Raw genomic sequence first — 18,394 nt, 5'->3', positions numbered from 1 at the left:
CTCTTTCATCACAGACACCAGTATTTATATTTGTAAACTTCATCCTACATTATTACAGTTAGGGGACCTGTCAAAACTCTCATGATTGATTCCTTTCTCCTACTAGTTCATTCTAAATGCTGATCTCTTGGACCAAGGGCATCTCTAAGCACCAATTTCATCCTTGATGGCTCAAGTTGGTTAGGTGATCGTAGCCAAAATAGATGGTGTAGTGGACAGTGAAGAAGGTTATCTCAGAGTGCAAAGGGACCTTGACCAGATGGGCCAATGGGCTGCGGAGTGAAAGATGGAATTTAATTTCACTAAGTATGTGGTGTTGTGTTTTGGTAAGATGAACAAGGGCAGGAATTATACAATTAATGTTCGGGGCCTGTGAGTATTGTCAAATTGAGAGACCTAGGGGTTCAGGTACATAGTACATTGAAAGTTGTGTCACAGGTAAACGTGGGAGAGAAGGCGTTTGGCACACTTGCCTTCATTGCTCAGACCACTGAGTATAGGAATTGGAACATCATGATGTGGTTATACAGGATGCTCTCGATCAGATCCACCGACGTCAAGCTGATGATCTTCTCTGACCACTGCCTCCTGCTAGCCGACTGTCACCTATAGGACGAGCAGCGGGCTGGTAAGGGAGTGTGGATGTTGAACAAAAAGCTGTTGACCCCGGGAAATATTGAGGAGCTCAAGAGGGACTAAGCAGGTTGGAGAACCATGAAGCCCCTCTTTGAGTCCCCAGCGGACTGGTGGGTGACTCAAAAGGGAACATCAAGAGGTTCTTCATCCTCAAAGGTGTTCAGGAGGTGAGAGAGAGGCGGGGAAAACTGTCCCAGCTCCAGGAAAGTATGCAGAACCTGCTCTTGCTGCAGACAATGGGGGTCGATGTCACGGAGGACCTCAAGGAGGTGAACGGCCAGCAAGCCTCGCTCTTTGCCTCGGAGGCCTCCAAGATAATCTTCCGGTCCAGGGTCCGCTCGGTGGAGCAGGACAAGACGTGCTCACGTTTCTTCTTCCAGAAGGTGCACAAAAAAGAGCTCCATGCTCAGCAGCCTGAAGGAAGAAGATGGCTCCATAACGTCATCTCAGGCTGACGTCATGAGGATCAGCAAATCCTCCTATGCCAGTCTGTATGACGTGAAGCCGACCGACAGCGCGGCCTCCCAGTCGTTCCTGTCCTCTATCACGGAGGTCTTAGATGACAGAACACGGGAAAGGCTGGACCATCCGCTATCTCTGGACGAGCTGACCAAGGCCCTCGAATCCTTCAAAAAGACTAAAACTCCCGGAAGCGATGGCTTACCTTTCAAGCTCTATTCCGCTCCGTGGGACTTGATTGGCCAGGACCTGTTGGAGATGTATGTCAGTATGCTTCGGGCAGGTATCATGAGTCAATCCATGAGGAAAGGCATCATCACCCTCATCTACAAGCGGAAGGGGGAGAGGGAGGAACTGAAAAATTGGAGACCAATCTCACTGTTGAATGCGGATCACAAAATTCTGTCAAAGGTAAGCGCCAACCGGGTCAGGTCTGCTCTGGGGTCGGTGATTCACCCTGACAAAACCTGTGCTGTACCGGGCAGGAAGATCGCTGAGAGTCTCACACTCCTCAGGGATACGATTGCCTACGTGCAGGACAGAGGGTTGGACACCTGCCTGATCAGCTTGGACAAGGAGAAAGCTTTTGACAGGATATCACACACATATATGAGAGATGTTCTCTCTAGAATGGGCTTTAGCGAGGGAATCTGCAACTGGATCAGACTGTTCTACACCACTCTCAATCAATGGGTGGGGATCAGATAGCTTCCTAGTCAGATCTGGAGTCAGGCAGGGCTGCCCTCTCTCTCCTGCCTTGTTTGTGTGCTGCATAGAGCCATTTGCCGAGTCCATCAGGAAGGATGCGAGCTTGAGAGGGGTGACTATTCCTAGCAGTGGGGGCCTGCAGGTTAAGGCCTCCCTGTACATGGATGACTTCACCGTTTTCTGCTCGGATCCGCTGTCCATGCGCAGACTCATGTGCATATGTGACCAGTTCGAACGGGTCTCGGGGGCCAAGGTAAACCGAGACAAGAGCGAGGCCATGCTCTTTGGGAACTGGGCTGACCAATCCTCGATCGCCTTCACCGTCAGGACCGACCACCTGAAGGTGCTGGGTATTTGGTTCGGGGGGGTGGGGGGATGCTGGGGCGTGTGCCAAGTCTTGGGAGGAGCGTATCAGCAAAGTGAGGCAGAAACTGGGCAGATGGAGGCTACGGTTGCTCTCCATTGCAGAACAAAACCTGGTCATCAGGTGTGAGGCACTATCATTGCTATTATAGGTGGCACAGGTCTGACCTATTCCCAGAACCTGTGCCGTTGCAGTCACCCGGGCCAGCTTCCAGTTTATATGGAGGTTAAAGATGGACCGAGTCCGAAGGGACTCACTATACAAAGATCTGGGCAATAGGGGAAAAATACACCCAATGCACCTTTGTGTGTGGCTGCATCAAGCTGTGTGTGGATCCCCGGTACGCAAACACCAATTGTCACTACGTACTGAGGTTCTACCTGTCCCCGATGTTGTGAAGGATGGGCCTGGCCTCGCATGCAGCGGAACGCTCCGAGTAGTTGGACCGTTACTTATCACCTGTCCTTCGTGGAGAAGTTTATGAAGAAAAACACCTTTGACCACAAATCCATCAGGAAGTGGTCAGCACATAGTGTCCTTGAGACCCTTCGGGAAAAGGAGAGGGTGGATCCTATAGAGTGGTTCCCTAAGCAGACTGTCAAAGCTATTTGGCAGAATGCCTCATTGCCAGAACTTTCCAACAAGCACCAAGACGTGGCGTGGCTGGTGGTGAGAAGGGCTCTGCCTGTGAGATCCTTTATGCACGCCCGGACTCTCAGCCGCACCGCACGCTGCCCTCAAAGTGGCTACGGGGGGGGGAAGAGACTGTCACACACCTCCTTCTGGAATGTGCCTACGCAGAAGAAGTCTGGAGAGGAATGCAGTGGTGTCTGTCGAGGTTCATCCCAAGCAGTGCCGTGATGCGGGACTCCATGCTCTATGGCCTGTTCTCCGGGACGCACACCAAGACGAACATCAACTGTGCCTGGAGGATCATCAACTCGGTGAAGGACGCTCTCTGGGCAGTCTGAAACCTGTTGATCTTCCAGCTGAAGGAGTTGACCCCGACTGAGTGTTGCAGACTGGCACATTCCAAGGTCCAGGACTACGTGTTGAGGGACGCGCTGAAGCTTGAGGCAGCTGCTGCCAAGGCGCGGTGGAGAAAGACCACCGTGTAACGTCTGCCCGCCTAAAGAAGAACAGGGAGCCCGCGCAGTCATTTGGGCTCTGCTGACGCCTCAGCTAAAAGTGTAACCGTACAGACCTGTAAATAGGAATGATTACTCTGTTTCGGTATGCAAGGAAATGGAATGTTTACATATGTGTGGCATGTCCAACTGTACACACCATCAAATTATTTTGTGAATAAAGTATATTTTTGAAATAAAAAAATTATACAGAATGTTGTTGAGGCTACTTTTGGAGTTCTATGTGCAGTTCTGGTCATGCTGATGTAGGAGGATATTATTAAATTGAAGAAGGTGCAGAAAAGATTTACAAGGATGTTACTGAGGTGGAGGAGTGAACTTATAGAGGTTTATAAAATCAGAGGGGCATAGATAAGGATCAAAAGTCATTTGCTAGGGTTGGGGAGTTCAAAATACAGAGCATCATTTTAAAGTGAGAGGAGAACAATTTAAAAGGGGCATGAGGGCAACCTTTTCACATGTGGAAAATTTTTTGTTTGTGGAGCAAGTGGTCGATGCAGGTACCGTATTTAAAAGACATTTGGACATGTATTTTGAATAGAAAATGTTTAGAAGGATATGAGCCAAATATACTGAAGGGTCTGGTCCCATGCAGTATGACTCTTCAATCAGATCACCACTTAACCTTTTAAATTCTGGAGAAAACAGGCCTAATTTGATTCTCCTCATAACTTAACCTCTGAAGTCCTGGAATCGTTCGCGTAAACCTACATTGTACATTCTCCATTGACATTACTATATATCCTTCCGAAAGAGTGGCGGATCTGCTCATAGTGCTGCAAGGGGCATTAGTTTCTCCATCCCAATATTCCATTCTTCTAGATATAAGGACCTAGTACGATTTCACATCGAGAGCAACACGATAAGTTTGCTCAGTTGTGCTGAATTATCCACCCGGAGTGTTCTCACCCACAACGGTCGAACCCACATTGGCGGCGTCCGCCAACTTGACAGAAACCCGCTGCTCCGTCTCCAAGGAAGGCGCCGCTGTCCAATCGCGGCCGGGTTTGGTGAGCACGCGGCGACACTGCGGTCGCTATGCTGGCAGCGACCAATCGGATGCTGCCTTGTTGCCCAGTGCAGCGGAGGACCGGAGGTTTTGACAGCAGTTGGCGGGTGGCGCGAGGTGGTTATCGGCGGGGACCGGGGTGGGGGCATTGAGGAGGTTCACAGATAGGTAACCGCACAGACCGTCCGACTGTCCGATTACAACACATGGCGGATCGGCGGCCCATCGGGCCAGCAGCAGGATCGGGGTCGCGGCCTCTTGTTTTGATCCACAGGTGAGCGATGTTTGCTGTCGGTCTTGGCCGTTGCTCTGGCAAATCATGTGATGTAAATAGGAACGGTTTGGTTGGGAAGTATTGGGGTTTATGGCGGGGGGGAGGGTGGTATAAATTTGAGAGTAGGGACTGTGTTTAGGGAGCAATTCAGATGTTGGAAATTCTGTGGTGAATAATTATCTCTTAAATGTCTACAGTGGACAAGGCGTAAGTCATGTCTGTGATAGAATACTCTCCACTTACCTGGATGGTTGCAACTTCAACCACACTCGAGAATCTCGATACCATCCAGGGCAAAGTAATTTATTTCACTAAACATAATTGTATTGTGTATAGTTTTAGACTCCATATCTAAGGAAGGTAATAAGATATAAGAATAGGTTTAGCCCATTCAGCCACTATTTGATATTGGCTGCTATGTTTCTCAACCCCATTTTCCTACCTTCTCCCTGTAACCTTGATTCCATTACCAATCAAGAACCTATCTAGCTCTGTCTTAAATACGTCCAGTGACTTGGCCTCTAGACATGAACCATCCTCTGTGGGGAAAAAAATGTTCTTTAGGCCTTTTTAAATCTTTATTAAATCTCACATTAAACCTATGTCCTCTATTTTTGGATTCTCCTATTCTGGGGAAAAAGACCTCGGCTATTCACCCGATCCATGCCTCTCATGATTTTATAAACCTCTATAAAGCCACCCCTCAGTCTCTGAAGCACCAGAGAAAATAGCCCCAGCCTATTCAGCCTCTCTTTATAGCTCAAATTCTCCAGCCCCACCAATATCCTTGTAAATCTTTTCTGCACCCTTCCTAGTTTAAAAACATCCTCCTATAGCAAGTTGGCAAGAATTGAACACAGTATTCCAAAAGTGGCCTAACCAATGACTTGTACAGTCGCAACATGACATCCCAACTCCTATACTCAGGGCACTGACCAATGAAGGCAAGCACCAAACCCCTGCTTCACTATCCTGTCAACCTGCAACTCCACCTTCGAGGAACTATGAACTTGAACCCCAGGTCTCACTGTTGGCGATACTCCCCAGGACCCTGCCATCAAGTGTATGATTCCTGGCCTGATTTGCCTTACCAAAATGCAGCACCTCACACTTACCAAAATTAAACTCTTTCTACCACTCCTCAGTCCATCAGCCTATCTGATCAAGGTCCTGTTGTACTCTGAGATAACCGTCTTAGCTGTCCACTACACCGCCAATTTTGGTGTTATCTGGAAACTTACTAACCATTCCTCCTACATTCACATCCAAATCATTTAAATGATGAAAAGCAGTGGACCCAGCTCTGATCCTTGTGGCACACCACTGGTCACTGGCCTCCAGCCTGAAAAACAACCCTGCACCACCATCCTCTACCTCCTACCTTCAAGCCAATTTTGTATCCAAATGGATAGCTTGTGATCTGACTTTGCTAACTAGTCTACAGTTTGGAATCTTGTCACTTCTTCAGCTCTACTCTTGTATTCTCGCAGCCTTGAAATGTATGCTAACTGAACCTATGTGAGTCCTAAGAGAATCCTGAAATAAAACTCCTAAATCCCTTTGTAGATAAGATTTCCAAAAGCCTTTTCCCATTTACAAAATAATACACACCTCTATTCTTCCTATCAAAACATATAACCTCACATTTTTCCACATTGTATGCTCTTTCTCGCAACAGAGATTCACTAGATTAACCTGAGAGATGGTGGGATTGTCTTAGAAGTAGAGGTTGAGAAATTGAGCCTGCATTCTCTAGAATTTGAAGAATGAGAAGTGGCCTCATTAAAAGCTATAAAATTCTTACAGAGCATGTAAGGGTGGAAGTAGTTCAATGTTTGACCTGATTTGTGAGTCTAGAACCGGGGGAATTATCTCAGAGTAAGGGATAGGCCTTTAAGATTGACAAGAAGCGGAGTTTTTCCACTCAGAATGGAGAATCTTTGGAATAGTCTTCCCCAGAGGGCTATGCTAGCTCAATCCTTTACATGTTGAAGGCATAAATCAAAGTTTTCAGGAAACTAATTTCATCAAGCGCCGTAGAGATGGCATAGAAAGTGATTTGAAATAGATAATTAACTCTGACATAATAGAATGGCAGATTAGGCGCAATGGTGAATGGCTTCCTCCATTCTGATATTTCTGAATATGCAGCTTGTGCTCGGTGCACCACAAGACAAGCCAAAGTGAGCTAAGAAATGCACTAACAACCACTTTAGGGTATTGATCCCTAGTGCATTCTCCCTAGCACCATCTCAAAACAGAGCTGAATTGGGAACCAGGCAACATCCTTTTCTCATGTTGTAAATATTGTTACTTCCTTTTAATATTTCAAATTTTTGCATCTCTACTTGATGAGTATAAGATAAATAGCTTTGACAAGTTGTCTCTTATTTTCAGCAATATCCAATTTTTAAATGACTCCTGCTTTCCTTTGAATTTTCTTTGTAATGTTCTAGTATGTTGAGCTCTCTGTACAAATGTGAGTTATTGAGTAGTGCCATGGGATATCTTACATTTACTTGAAAGGGCAGATAGGGCCTTGGTTTAATATCTCACAATGAAATAGTGATCTTTTTCCTCATTATTGCCCATCACCTCTCTATTTTACTTCGTACTTGTTATTAATAAGTTGCTGATTTCCATTTATTGTACTTTCTTGATAGAAGAGGTTTAATAATGAAAACATTACTATATATCTGCAAAATTATATGCAATCTGCAAAATTATATGCAATCTACGAAGTGCAGCTGATGTCCTTTAAGTTGCTGTTTGATGCTTTGAGTCAGGTGCTATTTGTCTTCTGATCAAATACCACAGAATGTTGTTTTCCCAGTTGAAGCAAGGATTATATTAACATAAATTTCTTTTTGTCTTGTCATGCATGGTGAATTAGTGATGATGTGAATTAAGTTTCAGTATTCTTAAAACTCTTGGAATATTTTACAGTAGCTATGTTATATTTAGACTTCCAGAAGACATTCAACAAGGTAACTTACAAAGGATAATTCTTAGGTTAAGAAATCATGGTTGAAAACTGTGTTGCCGGAAAAGCGCAGCAGGTCAGGCAGCATCAAAGGAGCAGGAGAATTGACGTTTTGGGCATAAGCCCTTCTTTGGGCTTATGCCCGAAACGTCGATTCTCCTGCTTCTTTGATGCTGCCTGACCTGCTGTGCTTTTCCAGCAACACACTTTTCAGCTCTGATCTCCAGCAACTGCAGTCCACACTATCTCCTAAGAAATCATGGTGTTGGAGGTAGTATATTGGAATGGATAAACAATTGATTAATGGGCAGAAAACAGCAAGTGTGGATAAGGAGTTCTTTTTCATTGGCAACTTGTAACCAGTGGGGTTCCACAGAGATCCGTGAGTCTGCAACTGCTTACAATGTAGATTAATGAATTCAAGGAAAGAAATGAATGTACTATAACCAGATTTGCAGATGACACAAAAATAGATGGAAAGGCAAGTTGCAAGAAGGATACAAATGGTTTAGAGAGACATAGGTATGTTAAGTTGGCAAATAGTGTACCATGTGGGAAAGTATGAAGTTGTTCGTTTTGGAAAGGAGAACAAAAAAAGTATTTTTTAAATAGGGAAACAATGCAGAAAGCTGCAACACCTAGGATTGGGGGTGCTTGTGCATGAAACTGGTTTGGAAAGCTAGCATACAGGGGCAGTAGCTAACCAGGAAGGCGAATGGAATGTTGGTCCTTATTTCACGATGGTTGGAATACAAGAATAGGGAAGTTTTATTCTGAGGTGTTTGTTGGACCCACATCTGGAATATTGAGAGCAGTTTGGCCCCCTTATTTAAGTAGAGATATTATTTAATTGGAGGCAGTGCAGGGAAGGTTCAATAGGATGATCCCTGGAGGGATCGTCTTATGAGCAAAGGTTTAACGGATTGGAACTGTACTCTTTTGAATTTAGAAGAATAAAAGGTGATCTCATTGAAACATATAGGATTATTACGGAAGCTTGACAGGGTAATTGCTGAGAGGATGTTTCCCGTCATGGCAGAGCCTCAGAATGGACGGCATAGTCTCAGAATAAAGATATGCCAATTTGAGGTGGAGATGAGGTAGAATTTCTTCTCTGAGAGTTGTGGGTCTTTGGAAATTTTTGCCACAGAGAACTATGGGAGCAGAGCTTTTAGGCTGTGATAGATAGATCCTTGGTCTGTAGGAGAATCGAGGGATAGAGGCAATTGGAGGAAAGTGGGCATGAGAGTTGAGTCAGCCTGAATGGTGGAACAGGCTTGAGGGGCCATTTATTTCTAATTTCTTTAATTATGGACTTTAAGGGCAGTGTATATGATGAAGTTGTTATTTTACTTGTAATGTTGAAATTTCTTCTATTTTATTTCATTTCATTTTGCATTTTCAGGAAACTGATAAAGCACATTCATGGTTGAACTCTTGTGCTTTCACAGTTGAGAGAATGTCACAGGCATCTGGAGGTTTTCTGCTTCCCTTGGGCCCTTTGATGGGACAAAAAAGGGTTTCTCCAGCAGAAACTGAAAGTTTCTCCAAATCGAGTAAGGAGCCACAATATTTTCTACCTTGTTGACTCAATTCAGGTCCTTTGCTCAAATAAACAGCAATTCAGAAATTTCCAAAAATAAACAAATGTGAGTGCACCATTTTATTTTAAGTGACCCTGACCCTTTAAAAGAGCTCACGTTTATACTAAAATCATTTTTGTTTCCAAGACTTATTCAAATTTGTGTGGTATCTATTCTCAGTATAATATAGCTTCCTCACTTAGTCATTGCTTTCCATCTCTAAAATTTCACGAGAAGTATACCAAGATAGAAATAATATAGTATTCTTGTGTGGATTCCAACTCAAGTACTCTGCTCGCTTCTCATTAGTAAAGCAAAAAAAATTCTCTAAAATTTCAAGGTTGCTGAGAAAGGCTTTAACACATACGTCTAGTACCAGAGAATGTTGAATTATGTCAAGCAGAACATGTCATCTTAAACAAAGGAAGGAGAGGCTTTGTGTTGTTTATTCTTTCAACTGATCTGGACTTTGTTGGCAAAAGTTAGCATTTGATGCCAACCCTTAATTGTCCTTAAACTCAGAAATAGACTAGGCCATTTCAGAGAGTAGTTAAGAGTCAACTAAACTGCTGTTGGTCTGGAGTGCCAAACCACGTAAAGGTGGTATTTCTTTCCCAAAAGGACATTGATCATTTTAGAAAAAAAGTATTTTATTAATCAGTGACAAATAATAACAACATTACTCCTGTTTTACACTCCAGCTTTTTCTTTTTCATTCAATAAATTGAATTCCACTAACTGGCATGGAGGCATTCAAAACTGATTCCTCAGGGAATTCACCTCAGCCTCTCGATTTTTCATCTTTGATATTATGGTTCTTGTTCCCATAATGTTTCACATAATCTAACCAAGTAGAAGAATCTTGTTCCTTAACTTGGCCATCCTTCAGTCTTCTGAGTTCATAACTTCATCAGGCTGCCTTTACTAATCCATGTAACTAGCTGTGTGACCTCAGTCAACAATCATTCCTCCTAGTAATTTGTCCATTGCTTACAGACTCTAGCAGTTTACCAGTGACCAGTGCTAATTTATGCATCCTGGGCACTAATTTTCTGCTTTATCACTATCTCCTTTTCCTTTTGAAGGTGGCACCTCATTTCTGACAATCTAAAATCTACTCGAAATGTACATTGGTCCTGCTTTCCAGCACTTGGCCCATGACTGTGAATTTTATGCCACTTCAAGTGCCCATTGAAGAACCTTTCAAAGGTTGTGAGATTTCCCACTTCCATAATCCTTTCAGGCAGTGCAGTCCAGGTTCCCACCAACTTCTGAGTGAAAAAAGTCCTCAAATGTCCTGCCTTTCACCTTGTAAATGATGTCCCCTTGTTATTGACCCTTCAGCTAAGGGCAACAGCTACGTCCTATTCACACTGTCTATGCTCCTCAACCTTACACACTTCAATTAAGTCCCATCTCAGCCTTCTCTGCTCCAAAGAAATCTGGCCTCTCTACATAGCTAAAGCAGTCTATCCAGACAAACATCCTGGTGAATCTCAAACCCACCAGTGCAATCACATCTTTCTTACAGTTCAATGGACAGAATAATACTCCATTTGTGGCCTAATCAAAGTCCCATGCAGCTCAAACATAACCTTCATGATCTTGTAATGCTAGGACTGATAAAGGCAAATGTCCCATATCCCTTCGTAATTTTTCTATTAATCTGTCCTTTTACAATCTGGTACCTTGGGCAAACACCCCAAGATCCCTCCGTTCATCTGAACTTCCTGGTGTTCTGTCATTCATCGAGTACCCATTTGTCTTGTTACATCCTCCAAACTGATTGTCTTACAATTATCAATGTTAAATTCCATCTGCCACAGATCTGCCTGTCTGGCATCCACAAATCTTACTTATCAGACAAAAAGGGATCCTGCACTGATCCTCCAGGTAAGTCACTGGACACTGGCCTCCAGTGATACCGTCAGCTTTTTACCTCTGGCCTCTGACTCTTATGTGTTGCTGGAAAAGCGCAGCAGGTCAGGCAGCATCCAACGAATAGGAGAATCGACATTTCGGGCATAAGCCCTTCTTCAGGCTTATGTCAGAAATGCGACTCTCCTGTTCCTTGGATGCTGCCTGACCTGCTGCGCTTTTCCAGCAACACATTTTCAGCTCTGATCTCTAGCAGCTGCAGTCCTCACTTTCTCCTCTCACTCTTATCACTAAGTCTTTACTGAAATCCATATGTCAACAGTGCTACTGTCATCTATACACATGGTCACCTCCTTGAAAACGTCAATCAGGTTTTGTAGGTGTGGCATCCCTCTGACAAAGCCAAGTGGAGATTAATTTTCTTCTTCAGAATTTTCTCCAATAATTTCCCTACCACTAATGTGTGATTCATTGTAACTCCCTATTTTATCTCTACTGCCCTTCTCAAAAAGTAGAGCTACATTAGCTGTCCTCCAGTTCTCAGATACCCCCCGTAACCAGACAAGAAATAATAATTTGAGTCAGAGCTCCTATAATTTTCTTTTCCACCTCCACCTCCCACAGCAGGCTGGGATACAACCACTCTGGACTTTGGGACTTGTCTACTTTTAAGCATGCCAAAATCCCCAAGACATCTTCACTCTCTATTTCGATTTGCTGAAGAACCTCACAGTCCCTCTGCTTGAATTCTGTACCTACATCTTCTTCCTCCAGAGTGAAGACAGATACGAAGTACTTGTTCAATATCTGACCAGAGTCCTCCGGCCCCACTCAAAGGTGGTCCCCTTGGTCCCTAATGGGGCAACACTCTTTTCTTGGTTATCTTCTTTTGATTGATGCTTTTATGAAATATCTTGGGAGCTTCATAATCTTATCCGCCAGTGTTTTTTTGTTTGCTCCCTTTTTGCTGAACTAATTGTTTTCTTACGTTACTCTTTGCACTTTCTATACTCCACAAGGAATTCCATTGATTTTCTCTCATTGTACCTGTTAAAAGCCTATCCAGTCATATGGATGTACAGCACAGAAACAGACCCTTTGGTCCAACTCTCCATGCTGACCACATATCCTAAATTAATCTAGTCCCATTTGTCAGCTTTTAGCTGATATCTCTTTAAGCTCTTCCTATTCATGTACTCATCCAGGTGCCGTTTAAATGTTGTAACAGTACCCACCTTTACTATTCCTCTGACAGCTCATTCCATATGCATGCCATCCTCTGCTGAAAAAGTTGCCCCATAGGTGCCTTTTAAATCATTCCCCTCTCATCTTAAACCTATGCTGTCTAACTTTGGACTCCCCTAGCCTGGAAAAAAGACCTTGGCTATTCACCTTATCCATGGTGCTGTAAATTTCATGAGCCTCTGTAAGGTCACTCCTCAGTCACCAACGCTCCAGGGAAAATAGCACCAGCCTAATCGGCCTCTCCCCAAAGTTCACAACTCCCAATCCTGGCTACATCCTTGTAAATACTCCTAGACATTCCAGGTTCTCTGACTTTGGTGATTTGACATTTCACCCTAAAGGGACCACCTTTGTTCCTGCACTGTTGCCAATTCCATCTTGAAAGACTCTGCTATTCTAATTAGCTCACTGACGTTAGCTAATCCTGCCTTATTTTAATAGCATCTGAACTGTTCTGCAGTAGAATCACTGGATCTGAAACAGTAGCTCTGCTTTTTCTCCACAGCCTAACCTACTGAGTTTTTTCAGCATTTCTGATTTTGTTCTTTTTGATGCTGTATCATTATTGTACTAACAATCTGTGTCTCCCACCTCTTACTGAACTCGTTGAAATTCCTTCTAACAAGGAAACCCATCTGCAAGGATGTTGGTCCTTCTTGCTTTCCTGCTAGATATCAGCTTTGGCACACTGTTACTTATTAGTCAGAAGACTATAAATTGAATCCTACTCTATAGTCTTGAGCATATAATCTAGGATGACAATTTGATGCGTAGCAGAGAATGGCAGTCCTGAACCAACCATCTTTTAGATGAGATGTTAAACACAAACTCTAATTCTACCCTATGACAGATTGCACACTGGTATTTCAAGAACAAGAGTGTTCTTCCTGGTGTCCTGTGTGATATTTTTCCCTCAACAAATAATTATAAAATAATGTCATGATAATTTGTCTCTCAGATCTTTACGCAACATTAAGTTCCTTTACACTCTAGCAGTGACTCCATTTCAAAAGGAACTTACATAAAGAAAAGCAGAAATTGCAGGAGAAACTCAGCAGGTCGAGCAGCGTCTGCAGAAAGAAAACAGAGTCCATGCTTCAAGTCCAGTGACCCTTCTTCAGAATGGTTCAGTTCTGAAAAAGGGCCACTGGACTCAAAGCATTGGCATTTTTCTCTGTGTAGATGCTGTTGGACCTGTTGAGTTTTTCCAGCAAATTCTGTTTTTGTTTGTTTTAGATATCCAGCATAGACAGTTGGTTGGTAGTAAAAAGTGATGGCCTACTTAGAATTTAAATTCTTTCTTTCATTCTTATTCAGCAGAATGGGTATTTGTAGTCTGGTATTTAATGAAACAGAACTATTAAAGAGAATTTTAAATTTCCTTTTCCTTAGGTAAGGAAGAATCATTTCCAAAGACTCATGAATTGGCAGTGACTTCCTCAGCTGAAGATGGAGTGAGCTTTGTAAGAATTTAATTATTTTCACCATGTGTTGAAGGTGAACACTGTCTGTCACTGTTTCATGTAAGAATAAGTTTTGGAGATTTTCTATCATCAGTGTGACAAAGTCTTAGAACATTTATCTCAAAACTCTTCAGTTATTTCGTATTTTTGTTCTTCCTTTCTCTTGTAGTCTCCATTTGTTTTTTTGTATTGTGTCAGTGACCTATCAAGGACCTTGTTTCTAATCTAAATGCTGCCATTGGAAAAATAAACTGAAAAGTGCAATTTCAGGTTCCAGATGAATCTTGTTTACAATCAGATTTGTATCAGCACCTCAACTGATCTCTTCATTGCTTCTGATTTGTATTACTATTTGTCCAGCATTCAATACTGAGAATGTTTTTATTCACTCGTGGGACATGGGAATTGCTGACTTACCAGCATTTTTTTTGCCCCACTCCCAATTGCCCTCAAGAAGATGGTAGTGTGCTACTTCTTTGAACTGCTGCAGCCCATTTGCTGTAAGTAGACAAAGCCGTGAGGTAGGGAATTCCAGGATTCCAGGATTTGGACTCAGCAACTGAAAAAGTAGCGATATATGTCCAAGCTCAGATAGTGAGTGGCTTGGAGGTGGTGGTGTTGTCCTTGTATCTGCTGTCAAATACAAGGACAGTATCTGCTGTCCTTGTCCGTCTAGATGGAAATAATTGTGGATATGCTAGGTGCTGTCTAAGGATGTCTCGCAAACTTACTTGGATAAACGTTAAGAAGAACAAAACCATTGTCTTCAGATACCACCGTACCCCATTCCCTAATCCCTAATCATGACTCTGTCCCTCTCCCTGGCTGTTGTGTAAGGATAAATTTAAACCTCAGGTGATCTTCTATGAATCATCAAAACCACATACTTTGGTCTCTGCAACACTGCATATGTCTGTGCTCCTTAACTCATCCACTGTTAACATGAGTGTTTCAATGTCCAGCTCAGCCTCCTATCTTTCATATTCCACAAATGTTAGATAATCCTCTCTCAAGTGCTTCCATCGTCTTTCTCTGTTATCTCTAATCGTTCTACAGCCCTCTGAGAGTATGTATTCATCCAATGCTCTTTGATTCACGCACAACTGATTTTGTTTTTCTGTTTTGCTGTTGATAGCCATTCCTACAGTTGCCTAGGCCCCATGCTCTGCAATTCCCACTAAAATCTGCCTGTCTTCAAGTTATTTCTCAAAACCTAACTCTTTGACAAATCTTTTGGCAACCTGCCTCAATATCATCTTGTTGCCTTTTAAGTTTTTTTCAATAGTCTAATGGTATGCTTTCCTTTATTGGTCAGAGGACTGAGTATAGGAGTTGGGAGGTCATATTACGGCTGTACAGGACATTGGCTAGATCATTTTTGAAAGGGTTCAGAAAAAAATTACGAGGTGTTGGAGGCTGAGGGGTGACCTGATAGAAGTTTATAAAATCATGAGTGGCATGGATAGGATAAATAGACAAAGTCTTTTCCCTGGGGTGGGGGAGTTCAGAACTAGACAGCATTGGTTTAAAGTGAGAGGGTAAAAATTTGAAAGTGTCTTAAGGAGCAACTTTTTCATGCAAAGGGTAATGTGCATATGGAATGAGCTGCCACAGGAAGTGGGGGAGGCTGGTACAATTACAATATGTAAAAGGTATCTGGATGGGTATCTGAATGGGAGGGGTTCAGAGGGATCTGGACCAATGCTGGCAAATGGGACTAGATTGGGTTGGGCTATCTGGTCGGGTTAGACGAGATGCTGTGCATCTCTATGACTCTAACATTTTAGGATTTTCTTTCGACAAATACAGGTTGTTCCTCTTGAACTGGCTGTCACGATATGCAAAGTAAGCTTTTGGATCAGTGGCTTGAAAGTTGAAAAGAACAACAGCATACATATTGTGTTTGTGTATATCAAACATAGTTTGTATTTGGATAAGTTTTCCCTTCCTATTGAAGTGTTGCCAAGTTTCATTTCTATCACTTTTTAATGAACTAGTCCTTTTTGACTACTTGCCCCTATTCCTCTCATTCACTACAAGCAACAGTATATTCTATTTATATCTCTATAAGACCATAAGACATAGGAGTGGAAGTAAGGCCATTCGGCCCATCGAGTCCACTCCGCCATTCAATCATGGCTGATGGGCATTTCACCTCCACTTACCAGCATTCTCCGTGTAGCCCTTAATTCCTCGAGACAACAAGAATCTATCAATCTCTGCCTTGAAGACATTTAGCGTCCCAGCCTCCACTGCACCCTGTGGCAATGAATTCCACAGGCCCACCACTCTCTGGCTGAAGAAATGTCTCCGCATTTCTGTTCTGAATTTACCCCCTCTAATTCTAAAAGTGTTTGCTGTAGATGTATCATATAAAATGTATTGGTGGTGTGAGATATATATATATATATATATATATATATATACACACACACACACGTTCATGTTGGTTTCAGATATTGTGTAATGACCTTCTGTAGATTTTCATTTATTTTCCCTCATTTTGGATTTGCTGAATTGCATGAAATTGAATTAAGTAGTGAGCTAGTTATTCAATACTGATGTACTGATTTACTACTTTGTCAAATACATGGGGTCACAACTGATGTTTCCACATCTGCTGAGTTCCTGATCTCAACAATTGTAGAGGGGACATGTTGAGCAAAAGATGGGAGATGAACAATCAGTTGGCATGTTCAGAAATGCAATGAGTATCTTACCAATGCAGCAGCGGTTCGACCAATGGTTTGTGTTTAGTTGCTGTTGGGGAGGGAGTAGAGATGCTGCAGTTGCTTACATGTTTTTGTACCAAGGCAGGAAAGTGGACAAGATTCCAGCACTGCAAAGTATCCAACAATATCTGCTAGAAACATGTTTTTGGATATTGAATGAGGATAGTGTTAGTAATTGTGGTCCCTTTTAAAATTGTGTTCTCTTAGTATTCTATAATCACTGTTTCCTGTGTTGCAAGAGATGTCTTTTAATAGTGTTACAGTAATTACTTGTTTTCTATGAGTATAGACAATAGACTTGATTGCAGTATTTTTGAAAATACCTTTTTATTCTTGAATGAAAATTAACTTTCAAATGAAAGTGGGCAAGGAGGACAATGATCATCCAACACTGTGAGTAGATGTCCACTGGTCCTTGGCCAATAGGGATAAGTCTCTTGATTGTGTTATGGACCAGGCCAGACCCCTCAAAACATTTCAAGAAGGTAGCCCAGGCCGTAACTTTGCTATTTGATTTATAGCAAGTGTACAGTGGATATTCCAGGAGAGAATCAGCTGGTGAGACGACTTAATTTTAAACAAAACAGAATTTATCTATGAGATTACTGAATGAAACACAAAGAACAGAAAACAGAATACAGAAAAACTTATCCAATCCGAAAACCCAACAAATCTCCCCTTAATGATGCTGTTCCAAAGTACTTGCAACAATCCCCATAAACACCCTTGGCACAAAAGCTAAAATGAAACACAAGTTCTTACACGAATGAAGTCAGAGAGAGGGAGAGCCGAGCAGCCTTTCTTCACACGCCCACAGCTGCATGACCAAACCAAAAAAATAGCTGAGCTGTTAAATTGGCCACTCCCCCTATTCATTATGCAAGTGTTTTTTAAAACTTGAAAGCTTTCTGCCTGAGGCAGTATCTTTTAGCTTTAAACAAATTGGCCAGAAAATCCATCCAACCTCAGATTTATCGGAATCTGTCGTTTACAATCTCTCTGAACACAAACCAAGGACAACTCCACCTTGTTAAAGGAACAGGTTTGTCATACCTTCCCCCTTAAAGAAATGAACCATTAGTGAATTTTGAGAAGATTTGTAGCTCATGTTAATGATAACTCTTTAGGTTTGCTCACTGAGCTTGAAGGTTTGTTTTCAGATGTTTTGTCACCATACTAGGTAACATCATCGGTGAGTCTCTCCAGTGAAGCACTGGTGATATGTCTCTTTATTTATAGGTCTTAGTTTCTTAAGGTGGGTCATTTCTGGTTTTTTTCAAAGAAAGGTAGATAGGATATAAATCAATATGTATTAATGGAGTTCTGGTTAGAATGCGACGCCTCTAAGAATTTTCATGCATGTCTTTGTTTCGCTTGTCCTCGGATGTGTGTGTTGCCCCTGTCAAAGTAGAATCTGTAGAGCAACTCGCCCAGACCCATTTCCCCTCTGACTAATACACCTAACACTATGGGCAATTTAGCATGGCCAGTTCACCTGCCCTGCACATCTTTGGACTGTGGGAGGAAACCGGAACACCTGGAGGAAACCCATGCAGTTTGTCCAATGTAGTGTTTTTTACAGTTCTTGCATGGTATCTTGTAAATGATGTTAGTTTTGGTGGTGGTATGTAATGGATCCAAAGATGGCTTCATTTTTAAATACCTGTAAAAAAAATTGGTTAGTGCTCTAAAACACCCATATACATTGCACTGACTATAAACTTGCACAACTACATTCAGTTTCAGACTGTGGTACCTCCACCGAACACCTCCGTTACTCATTTGAGTCTTGACAGTGTGTCGGCCATCACGGTTTCTCATTCGGCCACATGCACAATTTTCAAATTGAATGGCTGTAGCAACAATCACCATCTAAACAGTCTTGCATTTTTGACCTTTAAATTTTCTCCAC

At 42.5% G+C, this 18,394-nt stretch overlaps 1 protein-coding gene across 3 annotated transcripts in view; it reads left to right on the top strand.

The window, feature by feature from the left end:
- Positions 1 to 4,466: 4,466 nt before the first annotated feature.
- Positions 4,467 to 18,394, top strand: part of ccdc142 (coiled-coil domain containing 142) — a 158,660-nt gene continuing 144,732 nt past the window's right edge. For all 3 annotated transcript variants that reach the window (XM_060828724.1, XM_060828716.1, XM_060828706.1), the window contains exons 1-3: positions 4,467 to 4,598; positions 8,987 to 9,137; positions 13,680 to 13,750. In XM_060828724.1, coding sequence (XP_060684707.1) covers positions 9,041 to 9,137; positions 13,680 to 13,750 — 168 coding nt within the window. In that variant the 5' untranslated portion in view covers positions 4,467 to 4,598; positions 8,987 to 9,040. The remainder of the gene's footprint in view (positions 4,599 to 8,986; positions 9,138 to 13,679; positions 13,751 to 18,394) is intronic.

Source organism: Hemiscyllium ocellatum, chromosome 1 (genome assembly GCF_020745735.1).
Source record: "Hemiscyllium ocellatum isolate sHemOce1 chromosome 1, sHemOce1.pat.X.cur, whole genome shotgun sequence".
NCBI lineage: Eukaryota > Metazoa > Chordata > Chondrichthyes > Orectolobiformes > Hemiscylliidae > Hemiscyllium > Hemiscyllium ocellatum.
This window is presented reverse-complemented; position numbering and strand designations above follow the sequence as displayed.